This window comes from Neoarius graeffei, chromosome 13 (genome assembly GCF_027579695.1).
Source record: "Neoarius graeffei isolate fNeoGra1 chromosome 13, fNeoGra1.pri, whole genome shotgun sequence".
NCBI classification, from domain to species: Eukaryota; Metazoa; Chordata; class Actinopteri; order Siluriformes; family Ariidae; genus Neoarius; species Neoarius graeffei.
The window spans coordinates 23,986,907-24,011,668 of NC_083581.1; the positions used below are offsets into that span (position 1 = coordinate 23,986,907).

Genomic DNA, 24,762 nt, shown 5'->3' on the forward strand with positions numbered 1-24,762 from the left:
AAGGCTTATAACTTTTTTGTATGTGGCTGGGTAAAGGACCTCGATATCAAGTTGCTGCCGAATGAATTCTGTATTGTTTTTGCCCGTGTAAGTGTGCTTTTTTTGTTTTTAAGCTTTTCATTCACGTCTTTACAACGAAGCGCTGCAAGTGTAAACAAACAACAGTTTGCTTGATTCTCACTTGTGTTCACGCTTACTAAAAAAAAAAAAGTACCGTAAAACAACAACACATAAGAAAAGTACTTGGAAAACACTAAGGTCATAGCTGAGAGGGCGATACAAACCTTTCACTATGTGAATACTGCAAACTCGAGCATACTTCGACTCAGCTCCCTTCGATTTCAGTGAGTGGTTCAAAAGCCACCTTTCTCGATGTCTTTTTGTGAAATTTTAAATTTTTTTAAAAAGTTGTTCACGGGGAACCCTGAAAAAACTTATCAGTTTCACGGTTTGATCGATTCGAACAACCTACAAAACAACGCAAGCGTAAGGCATTTTTCATACGAGCAATGCACCTTCTTCGTACAAACATTATCAACTAAGTGCTGATTGACCACCAGCTAAAGTTTTGAATAATTAATGAGGCAGATGTGATGTCACGTGAAACCCAAGAATACTCAGATGAGGTTGCGGGATAATTCTAATGAGCTCTACTTGTGACATAGAAAGGGGAGCCACATCTGAGCAGTTTGTCGAAGCACGTGTTTTCTGAAATAGGAAGAACAAAAGAAAGAAAGTGACTGCGTGTCTTATTTCAGAGAATGTGTGTGTTGGTAGCAACTCTAGATACCCAAATGTACAAATGCACAAGCACTGAAAAAGTCCGTTTTTCATAATACTTCCCCTTTAACAATGGACAAGATTAAAAAACTGAATTGTGAAGAATGATCATCAAAATCATGCAAAACAAATGTTTTTCTAAAATAGAAGTCATAGAAGTGTCTGGTGTAGAATTTCAGCCCCTATATTGAAAAATAAGACTATAAATTGGCTCCCAGTTACACACACGGTCATCATCAACCATACGTTCCAAAGAAGTTAATACTAACGTGCTCTTCATAACAATATGGCCTTGACATTGAGCTCCAGCCATTATCAAACACCAAAGCCTTTTTAGGCAAAACAACATATGAAAACAGGAGTTGAACAGTCCAAGTGTAAATTTATTAGATTGTTTGTGATATGACATGAGGAAGAAGCCACAAGTCCACATACGGTATGGACTTCCTCAGGGAGCTAGATTTCTAGACGTATACAACAAGAGAAAAATAAGGTTTCTGTCACACTAAATCTCAACTTGCTCCTTTTCCATGTCACCCAAGTGAAGGAGAGGTGGGTGGGTGGGGGTATCTGAAGAGAAAGAAAGGAGAGAACAGAGGAGGAATTGAGAAGAGATGTACAGCTTCTGTGGCTTCTCTCTTCTCCCGAGCTGACAGGAAGTGAAGTGACAGAGTCACTCTGTGTTCCTCGCCATGAACTCTCACATCACATCTTCCATTCTAATGGACCGACCATGTGTATAGATGCAGGGTGTCTGGGTGGTTACCCACATCGTCCTTCTCGTGTCCTTTTCACCTCGTAAAACTTCCCACAAGTCTCCCCCCCCTTAATTAATTAAAAGAAATTCTTATCCTGAAAATCTTACCCTACATTTACACGAACAACCGACAAGCCAATCACGCTGCTTGTAGTTTGTCTCTTGTAGGCATGTTTTATTAGTTCTAATGAGAAATGATAGTAGTCAGGATGTAAGTGTTCCTGAAGGTAACTAGTTTAACACACAAACGATGCACTTCGGTGTGAAAACTGGTTTTCTGATTTCGCTCATATGCTCTGCTTCGTTCTGAGATCATGCAAGCTGCTTCCCAAGCTCTAAAATTCAGCTCTTCCACAAAAAGTGGTAGCATTTTCCCAGTCAGCTAAAGTGTCCTTGAAAAATCACACTGAGCTAATTAGGACCATAAGTGGGCCAGTGTGACAGAAAATGATCTGGCAGCACACGCAACTGCCTCGAGTGAACAGTCTGCACCACAAAATACACAAGCTCTTTGGAAGGCTACAGAATCTCTCTCCGAATGTTTCAAATGCATGACAGACAAGAGCACTACATGCATGTTATGATGGTTAAGGGCCCTGTCTAAGCACATCAGGGACTCGTACATGTTGTCCAAGTCACATAATAAATTGGATTTTTTTTTCTGACAGTAAAAATATCATTCAAAAGACAACAGTCCTGGCAATACCACAGTTGTAATGATACAAAATTTGGGCATAGTTATTAAAATACATACAGTAGTACCTGAAAGTTTGTGAACCCTTTAGAATTTTCTATATTTCTGCATAAATATGACCTAAAACATCATCAGATTTTCACACAAGTCCTAAAAGTAGAAAAATAAACCCAGTTAAACAAATGAGACAAAAAAATTATACTTGGTTTATATATTTATTGAGGAAAATGATCCAATATTACATATCTGTGAGTGGCAAAAGTATGTGAACCTTTGCTTTCAGTATCTGGTGTGACCCCCTTGCGCAGCAATAACTGCAACTAAACGTTTGCGGTAACTGTTGATCAGTCCTGCACACCGGCTTGGAGGAATTTTAGCCCATTCCTCCATACAGAATAGCTTCAACTATTGGATGTTGGTGGGTTTCCTCACATGAACTGCTTGCTTCAGGTCCTTCCACAACATTTCGATTGGATTAAGGTCAGGGCTTTGACTTGGCCATTCCAAAACATGAACTTTATTCTTCTTTAACCATTCTTTGGTCGAACAACTTGTGTGCTTAGGGTCGTTGTCTTGCTGCATGACCCACCTTCTCTTGAGATTCAGTTCATGGACAGATGTCCTGACATTTTCCTTTAGAATTCACTGGTATAATTCAGAATTCATTGCTCCATCAATGATGGCAAGCCATGCTGGCCCAGATGCAGCAAAACAGGCCCAAACCATGATACTACCACCACCATGTTTCACAGATGGGATAAGGTTCTTATGCTGGAATGCAGTGTTTTTCTTTCTCCAAACATAACGCTTCTCATTTAAAATAAAAAGTTCTATTTTGGTCTCATCCGTCCACAAAAAGTTTTTCCAGTAGCGTTCTGGCTTGTCCACGTGATCTTTAGCAAACTGCAGACGAGCAGCAATGTTCTTTTTGGAGAGCAGTGGCTTTCTCCTTGCAACTCTGCCATGCACACCATTGTTGTTCAGTGTTCTCCTGATGGTGGACTCATGAACATTAACATTAGCCAATGTGAGAGAGGCCTTCAGTTGCTTAGAAGTTATCCTGGGGTCCTTTGTGACTTCGTCGACTATTACACGCCTTGCTCTTGGAGTGATCTTTGTTGGTCGACCACTCCTGGGGAGGGTAACAACGATCTTGAATTTCCTCCGTTTGTACACGATCTGTCTGACTGTGGATTGGTGGAGTCCAAACTCTTTTGGGATGGTTTTGTGACCTTTTCCAGCCTGATGAGCATCAGCAACACTTTTTCTGAGGTCCTCAGAAATCTCCTTTGTTTGTGCACTTCCACAAACGTGTTGTGAAGATCAGACTTTGATAGATCCGTGTTCTTTAAATAAAACAGGGTGCCCACTCACACCTGATCGTCATCCCATTGATGGAAAACACCTGACTCCAATTTCACCTTCAAATTAACTGCTAATCCTAGAATTTTACATACTTTTGCCACTCACAGATGTAATATTGGATCATTTTCCTCAATAAATAAATTACCAAGTATAATATTTTTGTCTCATTTGTTTAACTGGGTTCTCTTTATCTACTTTTAGGACTGGTGTGAAAATCTGATGTTTTAGATCATATTTATGCAGAAATATAGAAAATTCTAAAGGGTTCACAAACTTTCAAGCACCACAGTATACATCAAACAGTCATAACATTAAAACCACAGAGAGGTGAAGTGTAAAACACTCAACCTGTTTCCAGTGCAGTTTTGTTCAAAATAGAAGCAATTTCTTTTTAAAGTTGACAAAACAATTGCAAATGGTCTGTGCCCCTGCTCCTGAGTAATGTTACATAATTAAAGCTGGGTTTTCTAATTTAATTTCTTTAAACTGTATTTTTTCTGTGGCAAAATGGTTGTACAACATGCATCTTTAATAGACAAAAATAAAAACAAGAATTTAGTGCACAAGTTTTAATTTATATTGGGTTTTCTGAAATCAACACATCAAAAATTTAAATACACCCACTGAGATTATTAATTCAGTGGTCCTGAAAGTTCCGAAATGTCTTAACTTGCCAAAGCCTATTAACTTTCCTGTTAGAGATGATTACCTACAGCTAGTAGCTTCTCTGTGCACAATATTAAAAAGGATTTATTTGACACTCATTTGATTGGCCTTCACACAGTACAATAGGAAAGTCCAAGGAGCTCAGTGCAGATCTGAGAAAGATCATCATAAATTTACACTCAGGAAATGTCTCTTGGAGCCATTTCTAAACAACTACTGTTTCTAAGATTATCGGTTCAAGCAACTGTATGTATATACAAGTTATTTGGAAGCATAGCCACTTTGCCAGGACAAAGACCTTTGCAGAAGACCTAAGCGGTCACCCTCAGCTGAGAGGAAATTGTTTCGGATGGTCAGGAACAACCCAAGACCCATCAAGGCACAGGCCTGCCATGAACTGGAAACTGCTGGAATACTGTCTACAGTCAAACAAGTTTTATATCACCATGGACTGAGAGGCTGCCATCCAAGAAAGAAGCCCCTGCTCCAAAAATCAACCCCTTCAAGCTTGACTACAACTTGTAGCTGACCACATGGGCAAAGAGAAAGCCTGGGATGAGAAAAATGTTAAGATGTTTGGCCACATTGATCAACGGTACAGAGGAACACTGTACCCCCTGTTAAGCAAAGTGGTGGTTGCATCATACTCTGGGGCTGTTTTGCTGCCAGTGGAACTGGTGCATTGCACAAAGTGGATGGAATAATGAAGGAGAAATAGCTCAGAATTCTTCAGCATAACCTCAAGTCATCAGAAACTTGGACACAGTTGTGTGTTCCAACAGAACAATGACCCCAAACACATATCAAAAGGTGGTTGTGGAGGATAAAGCAGGCTAACATTAAGCTAAAACAAGTCCTGCCCGCAACACTATCAAAAATATGTGGACTTTGTTTAAAAGCTGTGTCCATGCAAGGAAACACAAAGTTAACTGAATGCTACCAATTCTGCCAAGAAGAGTGGTCAAATATCCAACCAGAATTCTGCCAGAAGCTTGTAGATGGCTACCAAAAGCACCTGGTCAAGATGAAACTTGCTGAGGGACATTTAACCAAAAATATTAAGTGTGCTGTATGTATAATTTTGACCCTGTCTTGATTCCAGTAAACCCAAAATAAGTTGAAACTTGTGCAACAAATTATTGGAGGTTTTTTTTTTTAAAAGATGCACGTGGGGAAGCCATGGCCTAATGGTTAGAGAAGCAGCTTTGGGATCAAAAGGTCACCAGTTTGAGTCCCTGGACTAACAAGAATGGCTAAAGTACCTTTGAGCAACTAACCCTCAACTGCTCCCCAGGCGGCTCTGAGTATGTTGTACATCACTCTGGATAAGAGCACCTGCTAAATGGCATTAATGTAATGTATGTTGTACAATCATTCTACCACAGAAAAAGAACAGTTCAAAGAAATCAGTGAAAGCCTAATATTGCCATGACATTCATGTCCATGATGAATGTATATAAACTTCTGATAGCAACTGTAAATATGAAAAATGTATTTAAATTGTGCAAAATATTGCTTTGTGGAATCATCTGAAAAACCACCTCATACAAGTGTATAAACTTTTTCTTTGCAATATTTAAATTTTTTTAAATTCATTTGTATCCATTTCTCATTTTTTAGTTCACAATTTCAAACTGCATTAAGGAGATTAATGGAAACTCACCTACTGATTACATCTCGTTCCAATGGCACCTGTCAAGGGGTGGGATATATTAGGCAGCAAGAAAAGAGTCAGTTTTTGAAGTTTTGGAAGCAGGAAAAATGGACAAGCATAAGGATCTGAGCAACTTTGACAAGGGCCAAACTCCGATGGCTAGATGACTGGGTCTGAGCATCTCCAAAATGGCACATCTTGTGGGGTGTTCCCGGTCTGCAGTGGTTAGTATCTACCAAAAGTGATCCAAGGAAGGACAACCGGTGAACCAGCAACAGGGTCATGAGCACCCAAGTCTCAAGTCCAAGGAAGAGATGGCACCAGGATGCCATGGGAAGCAGGCAATCCATCATAGACAGTGTGATGCTCTGGGTAATGTTCTGCTGGGAAAACTTGGGTCTTGGTGTTCATACAGATGTTACTTTGAGATGCACCACCTACCTAAACTTTGTTGCAGACCAAGTTTTCACCTTCATGGCAACAGTATTCCCTAATGGCAGTGGCTTCTTTCAGCAGGATAACAGACCCTGACACACTGCAAAAAATTGCCCAGGAATGTTCTGAGGAACATGACAAAGGGTTCAAGGTGCTGACCTGGCCTCCAATTTCCCCAGATCTCAATCCGATTAAGCATCTGTGGGATGTGCTGGACAAACAAGTCCGACCCATGGAGGCCCCATTTCACAACTTACAGGACGTAAAAGATCTGCTGCTAATGTCTTTATGTCAGACACCATAGCACACCTTCAGAGGTCTTCTGGAGTCCAGGCCTCGATGGATCAGAGCACAGCCAAAGGGTTTACAGTGCAGTCATGTCCTCTTTGCCAAGATGTGGAGAAGGCTATAGTATGATTCAAGGCGAGTCCAGAAACAGGGGGTTGTGATTTTTTGGGGGGTGGGATCACAGCTGGGCAGAAAATAAATAAGAACCACTGGAGTAAGGGTAGATGGTTATAGAAGAAAATGCCTTTTAAATCAGTAATTTGAAGAAAAAGTCAGTGGTGAGGAGCCATCCAATTATACATCATGACTAACCGTGAAACCATGACACTGTAACAAACCTACTCGAAGTGTAAAAGACGTGGGTAGATGTGACTCATTTTAAGATGACTGGCTTTAAATCAATATCTGTGTACAAGTGATGAAAAATGTTCTAGAAAATTATTTCCTAAAAGGAATGGGAAACCTGTGAAGCAATATTTTAGTACTGATAACGGAAAAATTTATCAGCATGGAAAATAAGTGAAACTGCATCAGTATATGAAACAGACATTAAAACATGGTCCTTGTGAAAATCTCCTGAAATTGTTCTTAATAAATAAGGAATGTTTGCATAAGAATTCAGACTTTTTTGAAGTATATTAAAACAATTTAACATTAAGAGCATTACAAGATTCAGACTTGTAAGTTTTACCCTTTTTAATGAATTAAAAATAAAACCAGCACATTCGCCAGTCTGAGGCCACGTACTTTATCAATAGCACAGACTCCATTTTTAAAAATAGTGGCTTTTTTTTTTTAAACCTTTATTCGTCACATGCACACTTCAAGCACAGTGAAATTCATCCTTTGCATTTAACCCATCTGAAGCAGTGAACACAAGCACACACTCAGAGCAGTGGGCAGCCACACCAAGGCACCCGGGGAGCAGTCAGGGGTCAGGTACCTTGCTCAAGGGCACCTCAGCCCAAGGCCACCCCATGTCAACCTAACTGCATGTCTTTGGATTGTGGGGGAAACCGGAGCACCCGGAGGAAACCCACGCAGACACAGGGAGAACATGCAAACTCCACACAGAAAGGCCGTCGCCAGCCGCTGGGTTCGAACCCGGAACCTTCTTGCTGTGAGGCGACCGTGCTAACCACTACACCACCGTGCCGCTTATATACAACTCATGCACCACAGTTAAGTTCCATGTGACTGACTGCTTTCCCTTGAAAATTATATAGAAACGTAAGCAAATCTACATTTTCCACCACAATGACACCCTCTCATAATACACAATAAGTTAAAGATCGATACAACTACACAAACTCTAAGATAACATCATTAATGAACAAAATAAACAGCTCCATGCCATACAAGTTTTGAGCCTCTAGTTCACTTGGTCATAGAATCTGTTTAATAAACTCATCTCAAGTTCCCAGTAGGACGAGAGGCTCTTGTTTCCTTTCATGATCTCCCCTCATACACATCTAAAGATGAAGCCACTTTTATCCACTTGCCAGATATCCAACAAATTTGGGGAAACAGCAGAGCCATTGATGGTGTGGCCTAGCTTGTCCATGGACAGAGAGTTTCAGTGTATTTCAGACAAAGGCTCCAGTACACTGGCATGCTCCCAAATTAACAGGAATCTTGCCTTCAAGAGCTGATTTTCCAGTGATCTCATTCGAGGCTGGCATAAACGTGCATAGCTTTCACTTGGAGACATTCGCAGAATTCCAAGATGCATTAAACTCACTTAACTGGCTCTTCACTGCCTTATCCAAAAGGTCTAAAATGGTGTGATTGATTGGGGGAACAAAACAAAGTCTAATGAAGGACCGTTAATTTAGTTTCCAAAAAACCCATCACATACAAGTAGTTTCCACAAGTGCGGGAAAAGAAAACCGGCACGGTTTTCATTCTTTAATAGGATTTTCTTTTATTTTAAAAATGTAGATTTGAAACAGTGCATTCTAATCATCAAGTACTCTTTTAACATAATGTCTTTCTAATGGATGCTGAACTTGAAAGGTTGACCTTGCATGTAATGTGATAAGAGGACAGATATGACACACATCTGTGCTCAATCTATTCAACTACCAGCTGCCAAAACACAGGATAAGCTCTGCAAGCTGGCAGACCATCTTTGCTAATTGGGAAGTCCTTGCAAAAAGGTCTCTGGTCTCTGAATTACCAATACCGATGCTTCATTGTAGATAAGTTTCTTTTAAGAAAATAACACAACGATATGGCATTCAGAAAATCTCAACCGATTTAGTCAGGAAGAAATACACTTGGGGGAGAGATTTCTTTGTTACCTTATGTTTTCCCAACCAAGTTGGGCTTTTCCATAGGCAAGGGAATAAGACCATACCATTCATATCCAAATACAATACATCAGCAATATCGCTCGTCAAGATCAACTACGCTATTAGGCAAAATGGTTCCTTGAGGGTTCTTCAGATTTTTAACATTCTTTCTAATGGGTTTCTACTTGGAGCCTTTTCTGGAAGGGAAACCCTTTGCTGCAAAGTTTGACATTAAACATTCAAGAGAGTTCCCATAGACACAAAAGAGTATTACAAATTCACTGTATTAGGGATGGTTCACATTGACTGGCATAGGTCAAGTTTATTTATACAGCACTTTTAACAAAAATTGTCACAAAGCAGCTTTACAGGAAAGTATAAATTTTATAGTCAAGTCAAGTTTATTTGTATAGTGCTTTTAACAATAAACATTGTCGCAAAGCAGCTTTACAGAATTTGAATGACTTAAAACATGAGCTAATTTATCCCTAATCTATCCCCAATGAGCAAGCCTGTGGAGACGGTGGCAAGGAAAAACTCCCTCAGACGACATGAGGAAGAAACCTCGAGAGGAACCAGACTCAAAAGGGAACCCATCCTCATTTGGGCAACAACAGACAGCCTGACTATAATATTAACAGTTTTAACATGAGGACAGTTTCGTTGATGTTATAACTCTTCATTGATGGAAACTTGAGTGCAAAACTGTTCATGATAACTGCAGTCCTAAAGTTAGCAAGACAACTGTAGTCCTCAGCCATAAAAGCATTACTGTAAGAGTCCAGAGCATCCTCCAGGTATAACCCTCAACTGTCCTCATGGGACCGCCCTTCACAGGAGCGGTGCGATAAAACTCCGACCAGACACAGGGCACCAGGATGGATCAGTTTATATGATATGAATTTATCCCCTAATGAGTAAGCCTGAGGCAACGGTGGCAAGGAAAAACTCCCCGAGACTACATGAACAAGAAACCTTGAGAGGAACCAGACTCCAAAGGGAACCCATCCTCATCTGGGTGGTAACAGATAGCGTGACTATAAATAACTCACTTCTATAAGTGTGGCCTATAAAAAGTCACAAAGTACAACCGTGTAACCAGGAAATTCATTATAATTTTAGCATTTAGTCTATTTATTGAAGTTATCAACGGTTTATTTATGGAGACTTGAGTGCATAAAAGCTGATGTGACTGCCCCGATTAAAATAAGCGCACACTAGATACAATTTGGAATTAACTCAGGATGCATCGTTTCTAACATCTTTGCACTGGGAAATTTAATTTATAATTTGCTGTCTACTTAAGAAGATCCAAAGAAATAAAATCAAACTATTTATTGTACATCATATTCATTTGCATCACACTCTATTGCATTGAATCACACTGCATCACAATAAAGGTGAATCGTATCGCATTAGTAGTTTCTCCATATCCATCTTTAACATACCAGCTGGTTGGAAACGCATCGAGATGTGCATCACATCAGCCTCAGTGACTGAGATGATGCACATCCCGACAGTGTTTGCATTAAAGCACTTATTCTTTAGAAGGTAGTTCTATATTGTAACATATACAGACAGACAGCTAGCTTATGGGTCTACTCCTGACGCGTTTTATTACCTCGCCCGGGACAGAGTCCACCAGAGGGTGAGGTATTGTTTTCAGTCAGATTTCTTTCTTTCTTTGTTAACGATATTACAGGAAAATGGCTGGACCAATCTTCATGAAACTTTCAGGATAGATGGGCACTGGTCTCAAATAGAAGCGCCAACATTTTGAGGGTCATCCGATCAAGGTCACCAAAAAGGTCAAAATCATTTTTGTTATAGCTACTGCCTCATATAGAGGTGCTAGCCACTATGTCATCATGCTTTAAGAGTGTAGCATACACGTGTTCTGATTAAAATGGCTGGTGAGTGTATACAATTCGGTTCACCATTCGAAATAAATGGACAAGCATAAAGAAATCGCTTTCAGACACGTTTATGCTTATTACAGAAGGAAAGTGCATTCCACTGAGCTCTAGCGTCGGGCCATTTCCGGGAAATAAGAGTTTTGATCATGGCGACAGCGTGTGTATGTCAACCTCGGGTTGGAGGTTTCGGTTTTGAAAACTGTAAGAGGTAAGAGTAGAATAATATAAAAGTACAAAACACTTGGTATATTTACTTCTGTGATTTTTAAATTGTTCATTTTTCTTGCTACTGCCTCATAGAGTAAATATATAATATTTACTGCACAGACATGGTATCAGAGAAGAATTTTATTTATAAGCAGTCACCACGTGTACCCATAAGGTACCTATTTCCCCCCACTATATTTTCCTTCATATTCATCATAAGTGCTACCGGGCGAGGTTTGTTTTGCCTGGCAATACTTGTTCCTCTTGTATCACAGGACTCTTTCTTCCATACAGAAGTTGTGTTATAGAATGTCTGTGGAAAAAAAAAACAAGTTAGTTCCTGTTATCCCTCAAGTTATAGTAGATGTAAACAATCATTGCCTTACCAGCCCCCCCACCATCCATGCTAAATTTATTACATGAGCAAAATCAAAACTAATGCCAAAAATCAATCAATCAATCAAAAAAACAATCAATTTAACTAATATAGAAAAACCAAGATAGGTAAGATTTAAAAAAGGTATAACTTACTCTACGGTAGTTTAGTTCTTGCAGCATTTAAAAGCAGAAGTTTCCTTAAGATTTAAAAACATGAAGGTCCTTTGAAAAGAGAATCCGAGGATTTTCAGTCTCAAAGAGTTGGAGCAGCTCTTCCTTAGGCAATTAAATCTTTGAAAAGTCTCAGCTCGGTCATCATAAATACTCCTGGGTTTGATTCTTTAGCAAAACATCATTTAAAAAAAAAGTGTGATCATTTTGAGAAGGATGTTTTGAGTCATTTGGAGTGGGAGAATAATCCTGAGCACATGACAGCGCAGAGGAGAAGTAGTTTGGTTCTTAATGGTTTTAATAACCATTCACTCACAAGACTACTGTACAGGAAGGAAGGATAATCATCAGGATTGAGAATTAATATGGGGAGGGGATATAAAATAGTGGATAGTAAAGAAGTCATTTGTGTAAGGAGTGTTTGGATGAAGTCCCTGAAGACCCAAAGTATAGATGGAGTCTACATCCTAAAGCACATACAGTACTGAAGCAACCTGCTGAACAGTCAGTACTCTGTGTTAGAAATAATAAAATAACACACTCACTCACCCTGGCGTTTTCTCTTCTTCTTCTTCTGCGCCCCTCTCTCTCTCTCTCTCTCTCTCTGTCTGTCTTTCTCTCACTCACACACTATGTAGTTCCACAAAGAGCCGAACTCAAATTTCCATTGTCCAAAAAGCCCAAGAACCCAGAAGAAAGCTTGAGATAGCTTCAGTGAGGGAACTGAAGGGTTTAGTGAGCTCAGGACTCTCCCTGACAATCCGCAATCCAGCTGCAAACATCCTAATGATCACCAGCTTTACGTCATCAAAGGGATATCCACGATTCCGGGAGCTGTAAACATCCTACTCTTCTAGATAGATTAGCTGTTTATTTGTCATTCAAAGCCGATCCAGGGTTACAGCATGGAACAACAAATAACCGCCGCCTAAAAGAAGAAACCTGTTACAATGAGGCAATGAGGAGCTGCCCACAACACACACACATTGTGTGAGAGAGAGACTGACTGTGACCACCAGGGGGCGATAATAAAACAGGGGAATTTATTATGAAGATACAGATGGGTCCCAAAGTCTGAAACCACACTGAATATATTATTATTATCCATCCATCCTTCCATTATCTGTAGCCGCTTAGCTGTTCACCATCAACCTGGGTTTTTGGCTCTACGTTTTTCCTGCGTTCTCTCTTTGATGGTGCATTTCTTCATACACATCCCCTCTTGGACCATCCATCCATTATCTGTGACAGCTTATCTTATGCAGGGTCGCAGGCAAGCTGGAGCCTATCCCAGCTGACTACAGGCGAGAAGTGGGGTACACCCTGGACAAGTCGCCAGGTCATCACAGGGCTGACACATAGACACAGACAACCATTCACACTCACATTCGGTCAATTTAGAGTCACCAGTTAACCTAACCTGCATGTCTTTGGACTGTGAGGGAAACTGGAGCACCCGGAGGAAACCCAAGCGGACAACATGCAAACTCCGCACAGAAAGGACCTCGCCGGCCACGGGGCACGAACCTGGACCTTCTTGCTGTGAGGCGACAGCACTAACCACTCTCTTTGATGGTGCATTTCTTCATACACATCCCCTCTCGGACCATCCATCCATTATCTGTGACAGCTTATCTTGTGCAGGGTCGCAGGCAAGCTGGAGCCTATCCCAGCTGACTACGGGCGAAAGGCGGGGTAGACCCTGGACAAGTCGCCAGGTCATCACAGGGCTGACACAGACACAGACAACTATTCACACTCACATTCACACCTACGGTCAATTTAGAGTCACCAGTTAACCTAACCTGCATGTCTTTGGATTGTGAGGGAAACTGGAGCACCCGGAGGAAACCCAAGCGGACAACATGCAAACTCCGCACAGAAAGGCCCTCGCCGGCCACAGGGCACGAACCTGGACCTTCTTGCTGTGAGGCGACAGCACTAACCACTGCACCACCGTGCCGCCCCCATCCATTATCTGTAACGGCTTATCTTGTGCAGGGTTGTAGGCAAGCTGGAGCCTATCCCAGCTGACTATGGGCAAGAGGCAGGGTACACCCTGGACAAGTCACCAGGTTATCGCAGGGATGACAGAGACAAACAACCATTCACACTCACATTCACGCCTACGGTCAATTTAGAGCCACCAGTTAGACTAACCTGCATGTCTTTGGACTGTAGAGGAAACCGGAGCACCCAGAGGAAACCCGGGAAGAACATGCAGACTCCACACAGAAAAGCCCTCACTGGCTGCTGGGCTCGAACCCAGGACCTTCTTGCTGTGAGGCGACAGTGCTAACCACTACACCACCGTGCCGCCCCTATTATTATTAATAATACACTTTTACTATTTTGAACTATTCAAAAGTAAATCTTCAATATCTTGCATATTCAATATTCAAGAGTCCACACTATTTCTAGATAGACAGACTTCAATAGACTTCATGCTAAAACTATAATTTAACCTTTAAATTAAGAAGCAGGTTATTTGTAGTGAAACTCCATACTTAAGAGAATATGGTAATGCATTGACCTGATTTTTGATGGCTTTTGACTGTACGAACATGTACCACAACAAGGAGCCTGACCGTAAGTGCAAGGCAACGTATCTCATCAACAGCTGACCACTGGACAATGAAATTTATATCTTTATTTACATAAGATAGAAGGGTTTTTATCCAGTGCTTATTTTTAATTTGCTTTTGAAAAAATAATGTAGGATTATTTCCTCACAAATTTTACGGAAAATATTCACAACAGTTTCATATAAAACTAGTTAAAATAGTTTTATTAGTCCACTAGGTTGTTGGGTAGTTGACAGTTTCTGTTGTGTAAGGGTGATAGACAGATGTAAGTGCAGGAAGAGTTTTATTGAAAGTACATGAGCAAACAGATCCAAAATGTAAACAAAGGCAGAGTTGAAAAACAGGCACAGACAGGATATCAGAGTGTTAGAACCTGTGTCTGTCTCAGTTCAGATGCGTTGACGTAAGAGCGCTCTGGAGCAGGGTTAAAACAAACCACACGAGTTAAATCAATCTGGTTTATTCAAGCACTGCTCAACGATACACAGAGAGAGCAGGGTTTATATACATCAGAAGCTTGCGTGACAAGATAAGTAAGGGGCTCGGGGGCACAAGGTCAACTCGCCAGATAAGGAGTCGTTTTTATTATACATGAAAGAGCAGACCATACACCCCCTAGAACAGGAGGAACCAGGAATGTGGTTTCAGCGAAACTAGAAGGTACAGAGAAAATAAAAGAGTATGTTCTCGCGATTATGCACGTTTACCAGGGTGTGAAAGGGTCATAAAGCTCAGGACAGCTATGCACGAGAACACACACAATCTTACAATCCCCTCTTTTATACTTTGTTTACAGAGTATAACTACAGTTTAGACTCTAACGTATTGACAGACATAACAAGACTGATTAGTATGTTGTTTAGCAGTCCAATTGGCAAATCGCCAAAAAACGTTGTCCTCGTGGCTGGCTTGAGCGGGATTCCCTGCTCCAAGCGCTAAGACCAATACCAGAAGGAAAGTCATACTGGTCACTGACTTTGTTCTTTCTGTGTCCACAGGATGTAGATAGTTGAAGGTAGCCCAGGCTCACGTGTCTTTCAGATTCCTCAGTTCAGAAGTCTGCGGGACGCACCGACCATCCCCTCTTTGTAGATCAGCCGAAACCGGATCACTCCGGATGCTGGAAAGGGGATCCCTGAAAAGGCCGTCAGCTATTGTCACAGCAACTTTCTGAAACACAAAAACCTGTTAAGCATCAACAATATAGATTTCTATTACATTGGAGCCTTCTTTATTCGACTGGCATGAATCCACTGTGGAAAAAGGTCAGTTAGTACAGCCGTTCGAGTTACAGCGAGCACATCCGTGGGTTCACTGTAGGGCGGTTCCTCCAAAGGAGCGCCTAATTTCGCAAATTTCTTTACCAACACTTTATCCCCTACCTCAAAGGGGTGAGTGGGTGCCTCAGGAATGGGAGGCTTTTTGGAATTTAGTCTCGTCCAGTACTCATCCAACACCCGCATGAGACCCACGGCGTACTCACTGAGATGTACATCAAGATCACTCGTTCCTATAGCCTGCATACCTCTGCGCCAGGGTGTAGGAAAAGGCCGGCCCATCACGAGCTCATACGGAGACAGGTTGTCGAGGGCCACTTGAGCGGTCATTCGCATGTCAGCGAGAACTAAAGGCAAAACTTGTACCCAATTTTTAGTACCAGCTTCTTGCATGGCTTTACGCAGCTTACCCTTGATTGTTCTGTTTGCGCGCTCCACAATGCCGGAGGATTGTGGATGGTACGGGATGTGGAATCGCCAAAGGATTTTTAGGTCCTTACATAGTTCTTGTGTCACCTTAGAGGTGAACGGCGTACCTTTGTCAGAGTCTATCCCTACCGGGAGACCATAACGCGGAATGATTTCTTGCGTCAATTTGTTTACCGCCGTGCGAGCGTCTTCTTTCCCGCAAGGGAAAGCCTCCACCCATCGTGAAAATTTGTCGACCATGACCAAGAGATACTTAAAGGGGCCCTGTTTTGGCATGTGAGTAAAGTCAATCTGCCATTCCTGGAACGGCGTGTCAGGTATGGGAAGGTGCTGATGTACCGCGCCTGGTTTAGATGGATTATTCTGGGCGCACGTTAAACATCTGTCTAGAATGTGATGTACATCGGTGTGTATTTTGTCGATGCAAAATATTTTGGATAAATCCTCCACTACCCCCCTTCGTCCGCGGTGAGTGGGACCATGAAACTCGCGGACGAGAAAAGGAGTGCAATGTCTAGGCAAACAAAGGCGGCCCTGAGCATCGATCCGAACGTCACCAGACGGCTGCGCGCCGCATGAGTCCCAGAAATGGTTGTCTGAGGCCGAAGCGGAGGCCTGGAGGGAGATCAAGTCAATGTCCGGAAGAACGGCACTAATCATACGGCTGGATGAGACCAGGGAGAGAGTAAGCGAAGGCGGAAAAACACCGGAGGCAGCCGCGGCTTTGGCAATGCGATCGGCGAGAGAGTTTCCCCTGATCTCAAAAGAGTCCCCAATACAATGAGCACGAGTCTTAACAATGGCTAAAGAGCGCGGGAGAAGACACGCTGTAATAAGATCAGTAACAAGCGAAGAATGAGAAATGGGCTTACCGTCTGCAGTGGTGAACCCACGCGAAGCCCAAATCCGACCAAAGTCGTGAGCAACGCCGAAAGCGTAACGTGAGTCAGTGTAGATAGTGACGTCTGTGTCCTGAGCAATAACACATGCACGGGTTAGAGCGTATAGTTCGGCAGCCTGAGCCGAGGAGAAAGGAAGAGAAAAAGCTTCAACAGTTTCATCAGGAAGGCGGCACACAGAATAACCACACACGAAAACGCCGTCAGAGGGGCGTGAGCACGAGCCGTCCACAAACAGCGAATCACCTGAAAGTAACGGGGTGGAGCGTAAGTCGGGGCGGATACTTGTCTCGAAAAGAATGCTAGAAATGCAGTCGTGTGTTTCAGAAGGAAGAAAATCATCCTGTGAATTGAGGAGGCGCTGAAGCGCGTGCGCGAGAGAATCAAAGGAGGAGGAGGGCTTAACAGTAAGGTTTTCGGTGGCCAAAAGAATAGACTCGTATCCAGAGCGACGCTGCGCAGATAAATGCTGGGTACTGAGGTTCTTTAAAACGTGCACTACATCATGTGAGGTGTGGAGAACGAGCGGGTGAGACAAAACCAGCCGTTCAGCGTCCGTGACCATGACAGCACATGCAGCCACCGCCCTGAGGCAAGCAGGGAGGCCCTGTGCCACAGAATCAAGAGTTTTAGAGAGGAACGCACAAGGCCGCATACCCCCCCCGTGCTCCTGCGCCAAAACCCCAGACGCAGTTCCCTGCTGGTTGCACACATATAAATGAAACGGCAAACGGTAATTCGGAAGTCCGAGAGCAGGGGCCGAGCATAAAGCCTGTTTCAAGGCCCTGAAGGCCGTCAGCATCTCATCAGACCACACCAGGGGCTGAGTCAAAGGGTCCGAGTGCAGAATTGCAGAGCGCAGACACTTGTCATAGGTGGAACAGTCAGGAATCCACTGGCGGCAGTAATTGATAAGTCCCAGAAAAGCCATGAGGGCGTGTTTGGTGGCAGGCACCTGAGTGTCTAGGATGACCTGCACACGCTCGGGGCTGAGCCTGCGGGAGCCCTGGGAGAGATCGTGACCCAGATATCGAACAGTGGGGAGGCAGAACTGAAGCTTAGTTCGTGAGACCTTGAAACCTTCTTGCGCCAGAAGAGAGAGGAGAGCGAGTGTGGCTTTAGCGCAAAGGTCCTCGTCCTCCGCCGTTACCAGAAGATCATCCGCGTATTGGAGCACGGAGGAGCCCGAGGGGAGGCACAAACCGGCCAAGGCGTCCCTCACTACGGCTGTAAAAACCGCGGGGGAATCGACATATCCTTGGGGTAACCTGGTCCATGTGTACTGCTTTCCCCTGTGCGTAAAAGCGAACAGGGGCTGCGTGTCGTGGCCCACAGGGACGCTGAAAAAGGCAGAACAGAGGTCAATCACAGAGAAAAACGCATGTTCACACGGAATCGAGGCCATAAGAGAGGGAACGTCTGGAACTAATGGGGCGACTGGGATAATTAACTCATTAATCTTACGCAAGTCCTGGGTGAAACGCCACGTGCCGTTGGGCTTCTGCACCGGGTTCACTGGGGTGTTATAAGGGCTAACACAGGGGACGACCACACCTTGCTCTAGGAGAGAACATAAAACATCATCAATGCCAGACAGTTTAGCTGGGGAAAGGGGGTACTGTTTTACATATACTGGCGAAGAGTGTTTAATGACCGCCTCGTAAGGGGTACAGTTAACAAAGCCCACCTCGTCCTTATGTTCCGCCCAAAGAGAAGCTGGGAGATCAGAAAGAGAGGGTGTGAGGCAGGTAACGGCACAAGCAGCATTGAGAAGGTTATGGGGGAGAGAAAGGGAGGTGAGGGCAAGAGCAGCCGACGAAGTGTCGTCTGGTGCGTCAACAACCATGTGTGAGCCACTAAAAGAAATAGAGAGCCCTAGGAGGCTCATGAGGTCCCGTCCAAGCAGGTTAAAAGGGCAATCAGGCATGCAAACAAAGGAGTGAGAAAACTTCAGTAAAGGATCAAGGGCACAAGTAACAGAAAGGGGGGGCGTGCAACTGGAATGGAAAGGAACCCCTTCTATTCCCACAGAGCTTACAGACCGTGTAGATAAAGGACCCGCATATTCCCTCCCCACTGAGGACATGGTAGCCCCGGTGTCGAGTAAAAAAGGATATTCAGTCCCTGCCAGGCATAAAACAATAGTGGGAAGATCTTCGTTAAGAGGGGAGCTGAATAAAAGATTTAACATAGCAACGGTCGGGGTTTCATCGCTCTGAGGGCAGCCCTATGGGCGGGCAGGATCTCTCTGCCCTGTGGGGCTTGAACCGGCGCGCATGACGGGTTTCTCGCGTTCCTGCTCATCTCGCTGTTTCGCATGACATTCTCTTATCCAGTGCCCCTCTTTTCCACAATAGTGGCACTTTCCATTTCTCCTCCCTCCCCCGCCGCGCGGTCCCGTTCGGCGACCCCTCTCCTGTCGTCCCTCCGCTCGTCCGCCCGGCACGACGGATAAACATGCTTTATTCGTTTTACAGTCTAAAAGACCATCGCTCTCCAGCGTGCGCACCCGCTCCCCGGCCTGACGGAGGACCAGATTATTCCGGTCACTCCAGTGATGTTTTAATACGCTCTGTATTTCGGGGCGACAATTAGACAGAAAGGTGGACAAGAACATTGGGTTCGGGTTTGCCAAATCAAGTTCAAGACCTCCCAAATGTTGCCAAACTTCCCCAAAGCGCTTCCAGAAAGCCGACGTCAGCTCAGAACGCTCCTGTTTGCAATTAGTGACCTGTGACAGGTCTCTATTTGCTTGTTTTAAGGCGAGCAGGTATCGCGTCAATTGCTCGCGAAGCTGCTGCAGCGCGTCCGGCGTGTCTTTCCAAAAGAAGGTAGACACGGTGCGCTGGCGAGGGCGACCGTTTTCCCCTACCGGAGGCAATTCCTCCTTAACATTAACAGCAATATCGTTGACGGGGCGGAGGACCTGTACGTTTTCTAACAGGGCCGTCTCATCGTATGCGCCTCCTAATTTATTTTGCAGAATAAACCGGTAATCAGCTCCCGTACGCTGACAATTACGAGAAACATTAATTAACTGATCAACAAAAAGCAAGGGCTTATCGGGTGACGGAAGAAGCGAGATGATGTCCTTAAGAGCCGACGGGGACGGAGGAGTTATATCAATACCACTGCGCTTTGCAACCCATACACAAGCAGCGTTTTGTGGCGGATAAGGACGCGAGCCGGCGTCTGGTCCCACATCGTCGGGATTATCCCAATCGTCATCATCAGTGTCATCATCGGTATCGTCACTACTTTCTTCGTCTTTGCCGTTCTTGGCTGATGCAGGCGCACCCTTTATCCCTCCGGGACGCTGCCCTCTGTCAACCGTGGGGGGGGGGGGGGGGGGCACGCAGACACAGCAGCCAGGGACGGATAAATTTTAGGAATCGTTTTTGCAGCTGACGGCGATTTACCAGTAATTTTTCCAGCCTTACTATAAGGTGGAGGTTTACTATCTAACGAGGCTGGAGGAGCAGAATGAGATTTGGATTTTCCTAGCGCCGCCTCCTCCGTTTCCTTGGTGACGGGTGCAGCCCGAGGCTTCGGGATGGATTTCAGGACTGAACGGGGAGTATAAGCCTGTTTAAAATTATCCCAAATCTTCTTCATATCATACCATTTGGCATATCCTTCCCGCATATACGGGCGATCCCATCCGGGGTCCCCTAATCCCTCATAAATCATGCGATGGGCCGATGCAAGATAACCAGGATCGAAAGTACCTCGGCGAGGATATGAAGGAATTTGAGGGTTGGCCTCGGTCCAACCTGCCAAATTATCGAGCCAAGGAGAAACATAATAAGCGAAACCGCACCTAGTCATCCATTCGGCCGGGGTTTCCCCTGGCGCAGGCTTAGGGAACGAGCTTCCCATCGTACAATGACAACAAACGGATCTGAAGAGGAACAGACAACAAATATAGTACAAATTTGTATAGCGCGCTCTTCCTGGACTCGAACCAGGGAAAACTGTCCTCCGTAGGACACTACGAAACTACTGCCAACCAGGTAGTCAATCAAACATGTCTTACCTGATTGAGAGTATCACGTCGGGGTCACCAAATTGTTAGAACCTGTGTCTGTCTCAGTTCAGATGCGTTGACGTAAGAGCGCTCTGGAGCAGGGTTAAAACAAACCACACGAGTTAAATCAATCTGGTTTATTCAAGCACTGCTCAACGATACACAGAGAGAGCAGGGTTTATATACATCAGAAGCTTGCGTGACAAGATAAGTAAGGGGCTCGGGGGCACAAGGTCAACTCGCCAGATAAGGAGTCGTTTTTATTATACATGAAAGAGCAGACCATACACCCCCTAGAACAGGAGGAACCAGGAATGTGGTTTCAGCGAAACTAGAAGGTACAGAGAAAATAAAAGAGTATGTTCTCGCGATTATGCACGTTTACCAGGGTGTGAAAGGGTCATAAAGCTCAGGACAGCTATGCACGAGAACACACACAATCTTACACAGAGGGAATACAATACTCACAGTCCAAAAACACAAACAGGGTCAAAACCAGAAAAGCGATACAAAATACAAGGCTTTCGCAAAGTCTGTGTGTTACTGAGAGTCCTTATATGTACACGCTGTGATTGAGCTCTAATCAGGAACAGGTGCATGATAATTAGTCCTAATGTGACTGCACGCGCTTTGCAGTCTGTGGCTGCATGCTCCGAGCTCCAACACACATGGATGTGACAGATGTAATCATACAACTGTTTGACACATCAGGTTTGATATTGGATGGTAACTATACAGTACTGATGTAAAGTGAAAGCGCTGTTTCACTGCTGTCCACCAGGCACCCAGCAGAGTCACACCATAATAAATGTGGTGGTGGTGTTTCTGGTGCATGGCATGCGGTGTCAAAGAAAGGAATAAATATGTATCTGTAACTGCAATGTGTATCTCATTATTAGTATCACTGTCACAAGACAATGCAGTGATTTATTGAGGTGAAATACATGGCACTACACAATTCGATTGTTCATATGCTATAATATTATTCTATTCAGGTTGAGTGTGTGCTGTTGCAAATGTTTTATTCATACAGTCATTAGAAGCTCCACTTTTAGGCACTGCCTATATATATATATATATATATATATATATATATATATATATATATATATTTTTTTTTTTTTCTTTCCTTTAAGGCTGCCGACGAGATGGCCGAGTCTGGTATGACTATGTGAAAACAAAACAGATTGTTCAGAAGAATTTAAAATACAACTGCTTTGATGAAATATCTTCAAATTCGCATTACAATTTATGATCGATGGACTCAGATGTCACCGCATTGTGAAATATTAATGGCATCAAAAATGGCGGCTTGCTACTTCATGCAGTGGCTTCTGGGAAGGTGAGCTGGTCCTTTAACTGCTTTGTACAAACCACATCAGAAAATGTTGGGCTGGTATGAAAAATGCAAATAAAAAAAGAAAGCAGTGATTTCTAAATTGACTTTGAATTGTATTTCATTGCAGACAGAATGAACCCAAGATATTTCATGTTTTATTGGTCAACTTCATTTCATTTGTTAATATACATCCATTCCTGTGTTTCAGGCCTGCAACACATTCCAAAAAATGTTGGGACAGAGGCAATTTAGGGTTAGTAATGAGGTAAAACAATTAAATAATGATGTGATTTGAAACAGGTGATGTCAACAGGTGAACAAAGGACCATCCAGACTGTTACCAGCAACAAGTCCAAAAGCCAGGGTGTGTCATGGTATGGGGTTTGGGTCAGTGCCCTTGGTAAAGGTAACTTACACTTCTGTAATGGAGCATTAACACAGAAAAGTACATTGAGAATTTGGAGCAACATATGCTGCCTTCAAGATGACATCTTTTCCAGGGAGATTTCAACAAGGCAATACAAAAACATATTCTGCTCACATTACAAAGGCATGGCTGTGGAAGAAGAGGGTGCCTGTTCTCATTGTCCCCAATAGAGAATGTGTGGAAAATTTTGAAATGAAAAATATGACAGTGACGACCCCATACTGTTGCACACCTTAAGACCTGTTTGCAGGAAGAATGGGACAAAATAACACCTGAAACACTTCATCACTTGGTATCTTCAGTCCATAAACATCTTTCAAGTGTTGTGAGAAGAAATAGCAATATGATAAAGTGGTAAATACTTAACTGTCCCAACTATTTTCAAATGTGTTGCAAGAATCAAAATTGAAATAAATGTTTATTTTGAAAAAACAAAATAATTGCAGCAGGAACACTACATGTGGCACCCTTACCAGTATTTATATTATTTATTTATATGCAGTTCAGTGCAAAAGTCTTAGGCACGCTAATATTTTAGCACAAGTTGTTATAGATGTTTATTTTATGACTTCTGCATTATTGAGTCAGTACAAAAACATTTTATATTTCCTAACAACAAAAACAAACAAACAAACAAACAAACAAACAAACATCATGCTGGCTGGTGAATAAATGAATGAATAAATAATAAATAAATAAAATAAAATAAAATAAAATAAAATAAAATAAATGCAACAAGTGTGACAGTCAAAGATGCTAGGTAAAACCTAATGCTGTCAGGGTGCAGGCACTCACGGATGCAAATGCAGGGGAGAGCGGGTGTGTCGCAAACTGTAAACAAAGCCAAATCAGGAAACTGGAGACATAGTCAGGGTCGGGCAAGGGTCAGTCAATCGGCGAACAGAATATCAGAGATCAGGCTAGAGAACGAAGTCAGAAATAAACGTAAACAGAGTTCAATAACGGGAAGTCAGGCAGATAGTCAAGCAGCTCAGTAAAGTCAAGCACAGGGACACAGAACGATACTTCGCAAAGTCAGAGTGTGAGAGCTGAGCTTATATAAAGAAGGAGATTGCTGGTAAATTAGAGACAGTGAGATGAATGAAGTGTTGATAAAAGTTTGCAAATCCCAAGAAACATTGTAGCTCCTTCACTGACGTGGGAGTGGGCCATGATGTGACCGCCAAGACTTTGCCCTGATCCATGCTCACACCCTCTGAGCTGATGACATATCCAAGAAACGAGATCTGGTTGACATGGAACTCACATTTTTTGGCTTTGGCATACAGATGATTTTTGAGCAAATGGGAGAGCACTGACCTGACGTGTTCATGATGGGCGTCCTCATCTGGGGAGTAGATCAAGATATCATCAGTGTAAGTGATCATGAACCTCTCCAGCATGTCCCTGAGCACGTCGTTAATGAGGCACTGGAAGACACTTGGTGTGCAAGAAAGGCCATAAGGCATGACCAAATATTCTCCAGCTGAAGCTGGAGAGCTTGACGGTCTAATATACCCTTGTTTCAATGCCTCTTGAACATACTCCTCCATAGCAGCTTGTTCAGTTAAGGACAGGGGTGTAGGTACAGTACAATCTCTGCAACTACATTTCCCATAATCCCCTCAGTTTCTGCCCCAGACGATATCCGCTTCATCTCATCTTTCACTGCGCCACATAAATCGTGACACAAACTCGTCCATAAAAATGGGGCTGGAGTAAGGCTTGGTCTCTTTGGCTCTTTCAGACTGGCACAATTAGATGCGACTCACTCTCTCTGACCTTGTGCTCTCTGCCTCTGGTATCTTCTTGGACTGGTGCGCCCAGACACGCCTCTCTCTCTCTGACCGATGCTCAGTCGGTATTTAAAAAGAGCCACTGCAGCTACAGACGGAGGCGAAGAACAAAGGGACAAAACATGTGGCTGTACTGAGCCACTGGCTACGGTTAAGATTAGAGGCGAGCGGCACCCTCCACGTCTTCAATCAACGACCTTCCAACCAAGGACCTTCTGGGTCACGAGATCCCACCTGGGAAAGACTTTTGCAACACAGCAAAGCTTATTTAAACTACATTGAAACAGCTCCACTCTTCTAGCAGAGTATACTGAATGGAGAATCACTGATGAACTCCTTCGTGCTGCCACGTGAAAATGGTCCCAAGTAAGGCTGACA

General features: G+C 43.4%; 2 protein-coding genes across 6 annotated transcripts in view; both read right to left on the reverse strand.

Annotated features, from left to right (window-relative positions):
* Positions 1 to 24,762, reverse strand: part of src (v-src avian sarcoma (Schmidt-Ruppin A-2) viral oncogene homolog) — a 409,402-nt gene that overhangs the window by 83,430 nt on the left and 301,210 nt on the right. For 2 of the 5 annotated variants that reach the window (XM_060937381.1, XM_060937373.1), the window contains exon 1: positions 12,155 to 12,576. The exons of 1 other annotated variant lie outside the window; for it this stretch is intronic. The gene's annotated coding sequence lies outside the window, so the exon portion shown is untranslated. Of the gene's footprint in view, positions 1 to 11,282; positions 11,370 to 11,587; positions 12,128 to 12,150; positions 12,577 to 24,762 lie in introns of those variants that run through there. 2 more of the 5 variants (XM_060937379.1, XM_060937377.1) reach the window with 2 other exon arrangements.
* LOC132896030 (uncharacterized) lies at positions 14,679 to 17,431 on the reverse strand. The gene is made up of 2 exons (XM_060936751.1): positions 16,769 to 17,431; positions 14,679 to 15,360 (listed from the first exon to the last, which is right to left on the reverse strand). Exons 1-2 carry the CDS (start codon positions 17,358 to 17,360, stop codon positions 15,338 to 15,340), a joined length of 615 nt encoding a protein of 204 aa, XP_060792734.1. The 5' UTR covers positions 17,361 to 17,431; the 3' UTR covers positions 14,679 to 15,337.

What these genes read in the sequence shown, in the direction of transcription:
- LOC132896030 (XM_060936751.1), bottom strand. Translation starts at nt 17,360, where the DNA reads ATGGTCACGGACGCTGAACGGCTGGTTTTGTCTCACCCGCTCGTTCTC. An exon ending in TGGGTTCACCACTGCAGACG is followed by an intron (nt 15,361 to 16,768) that starts GTAAGCCCATTT and finishes TTTGTGTTTCAG; the next exon opens with AAAGTTGCTGTGACAATAGC.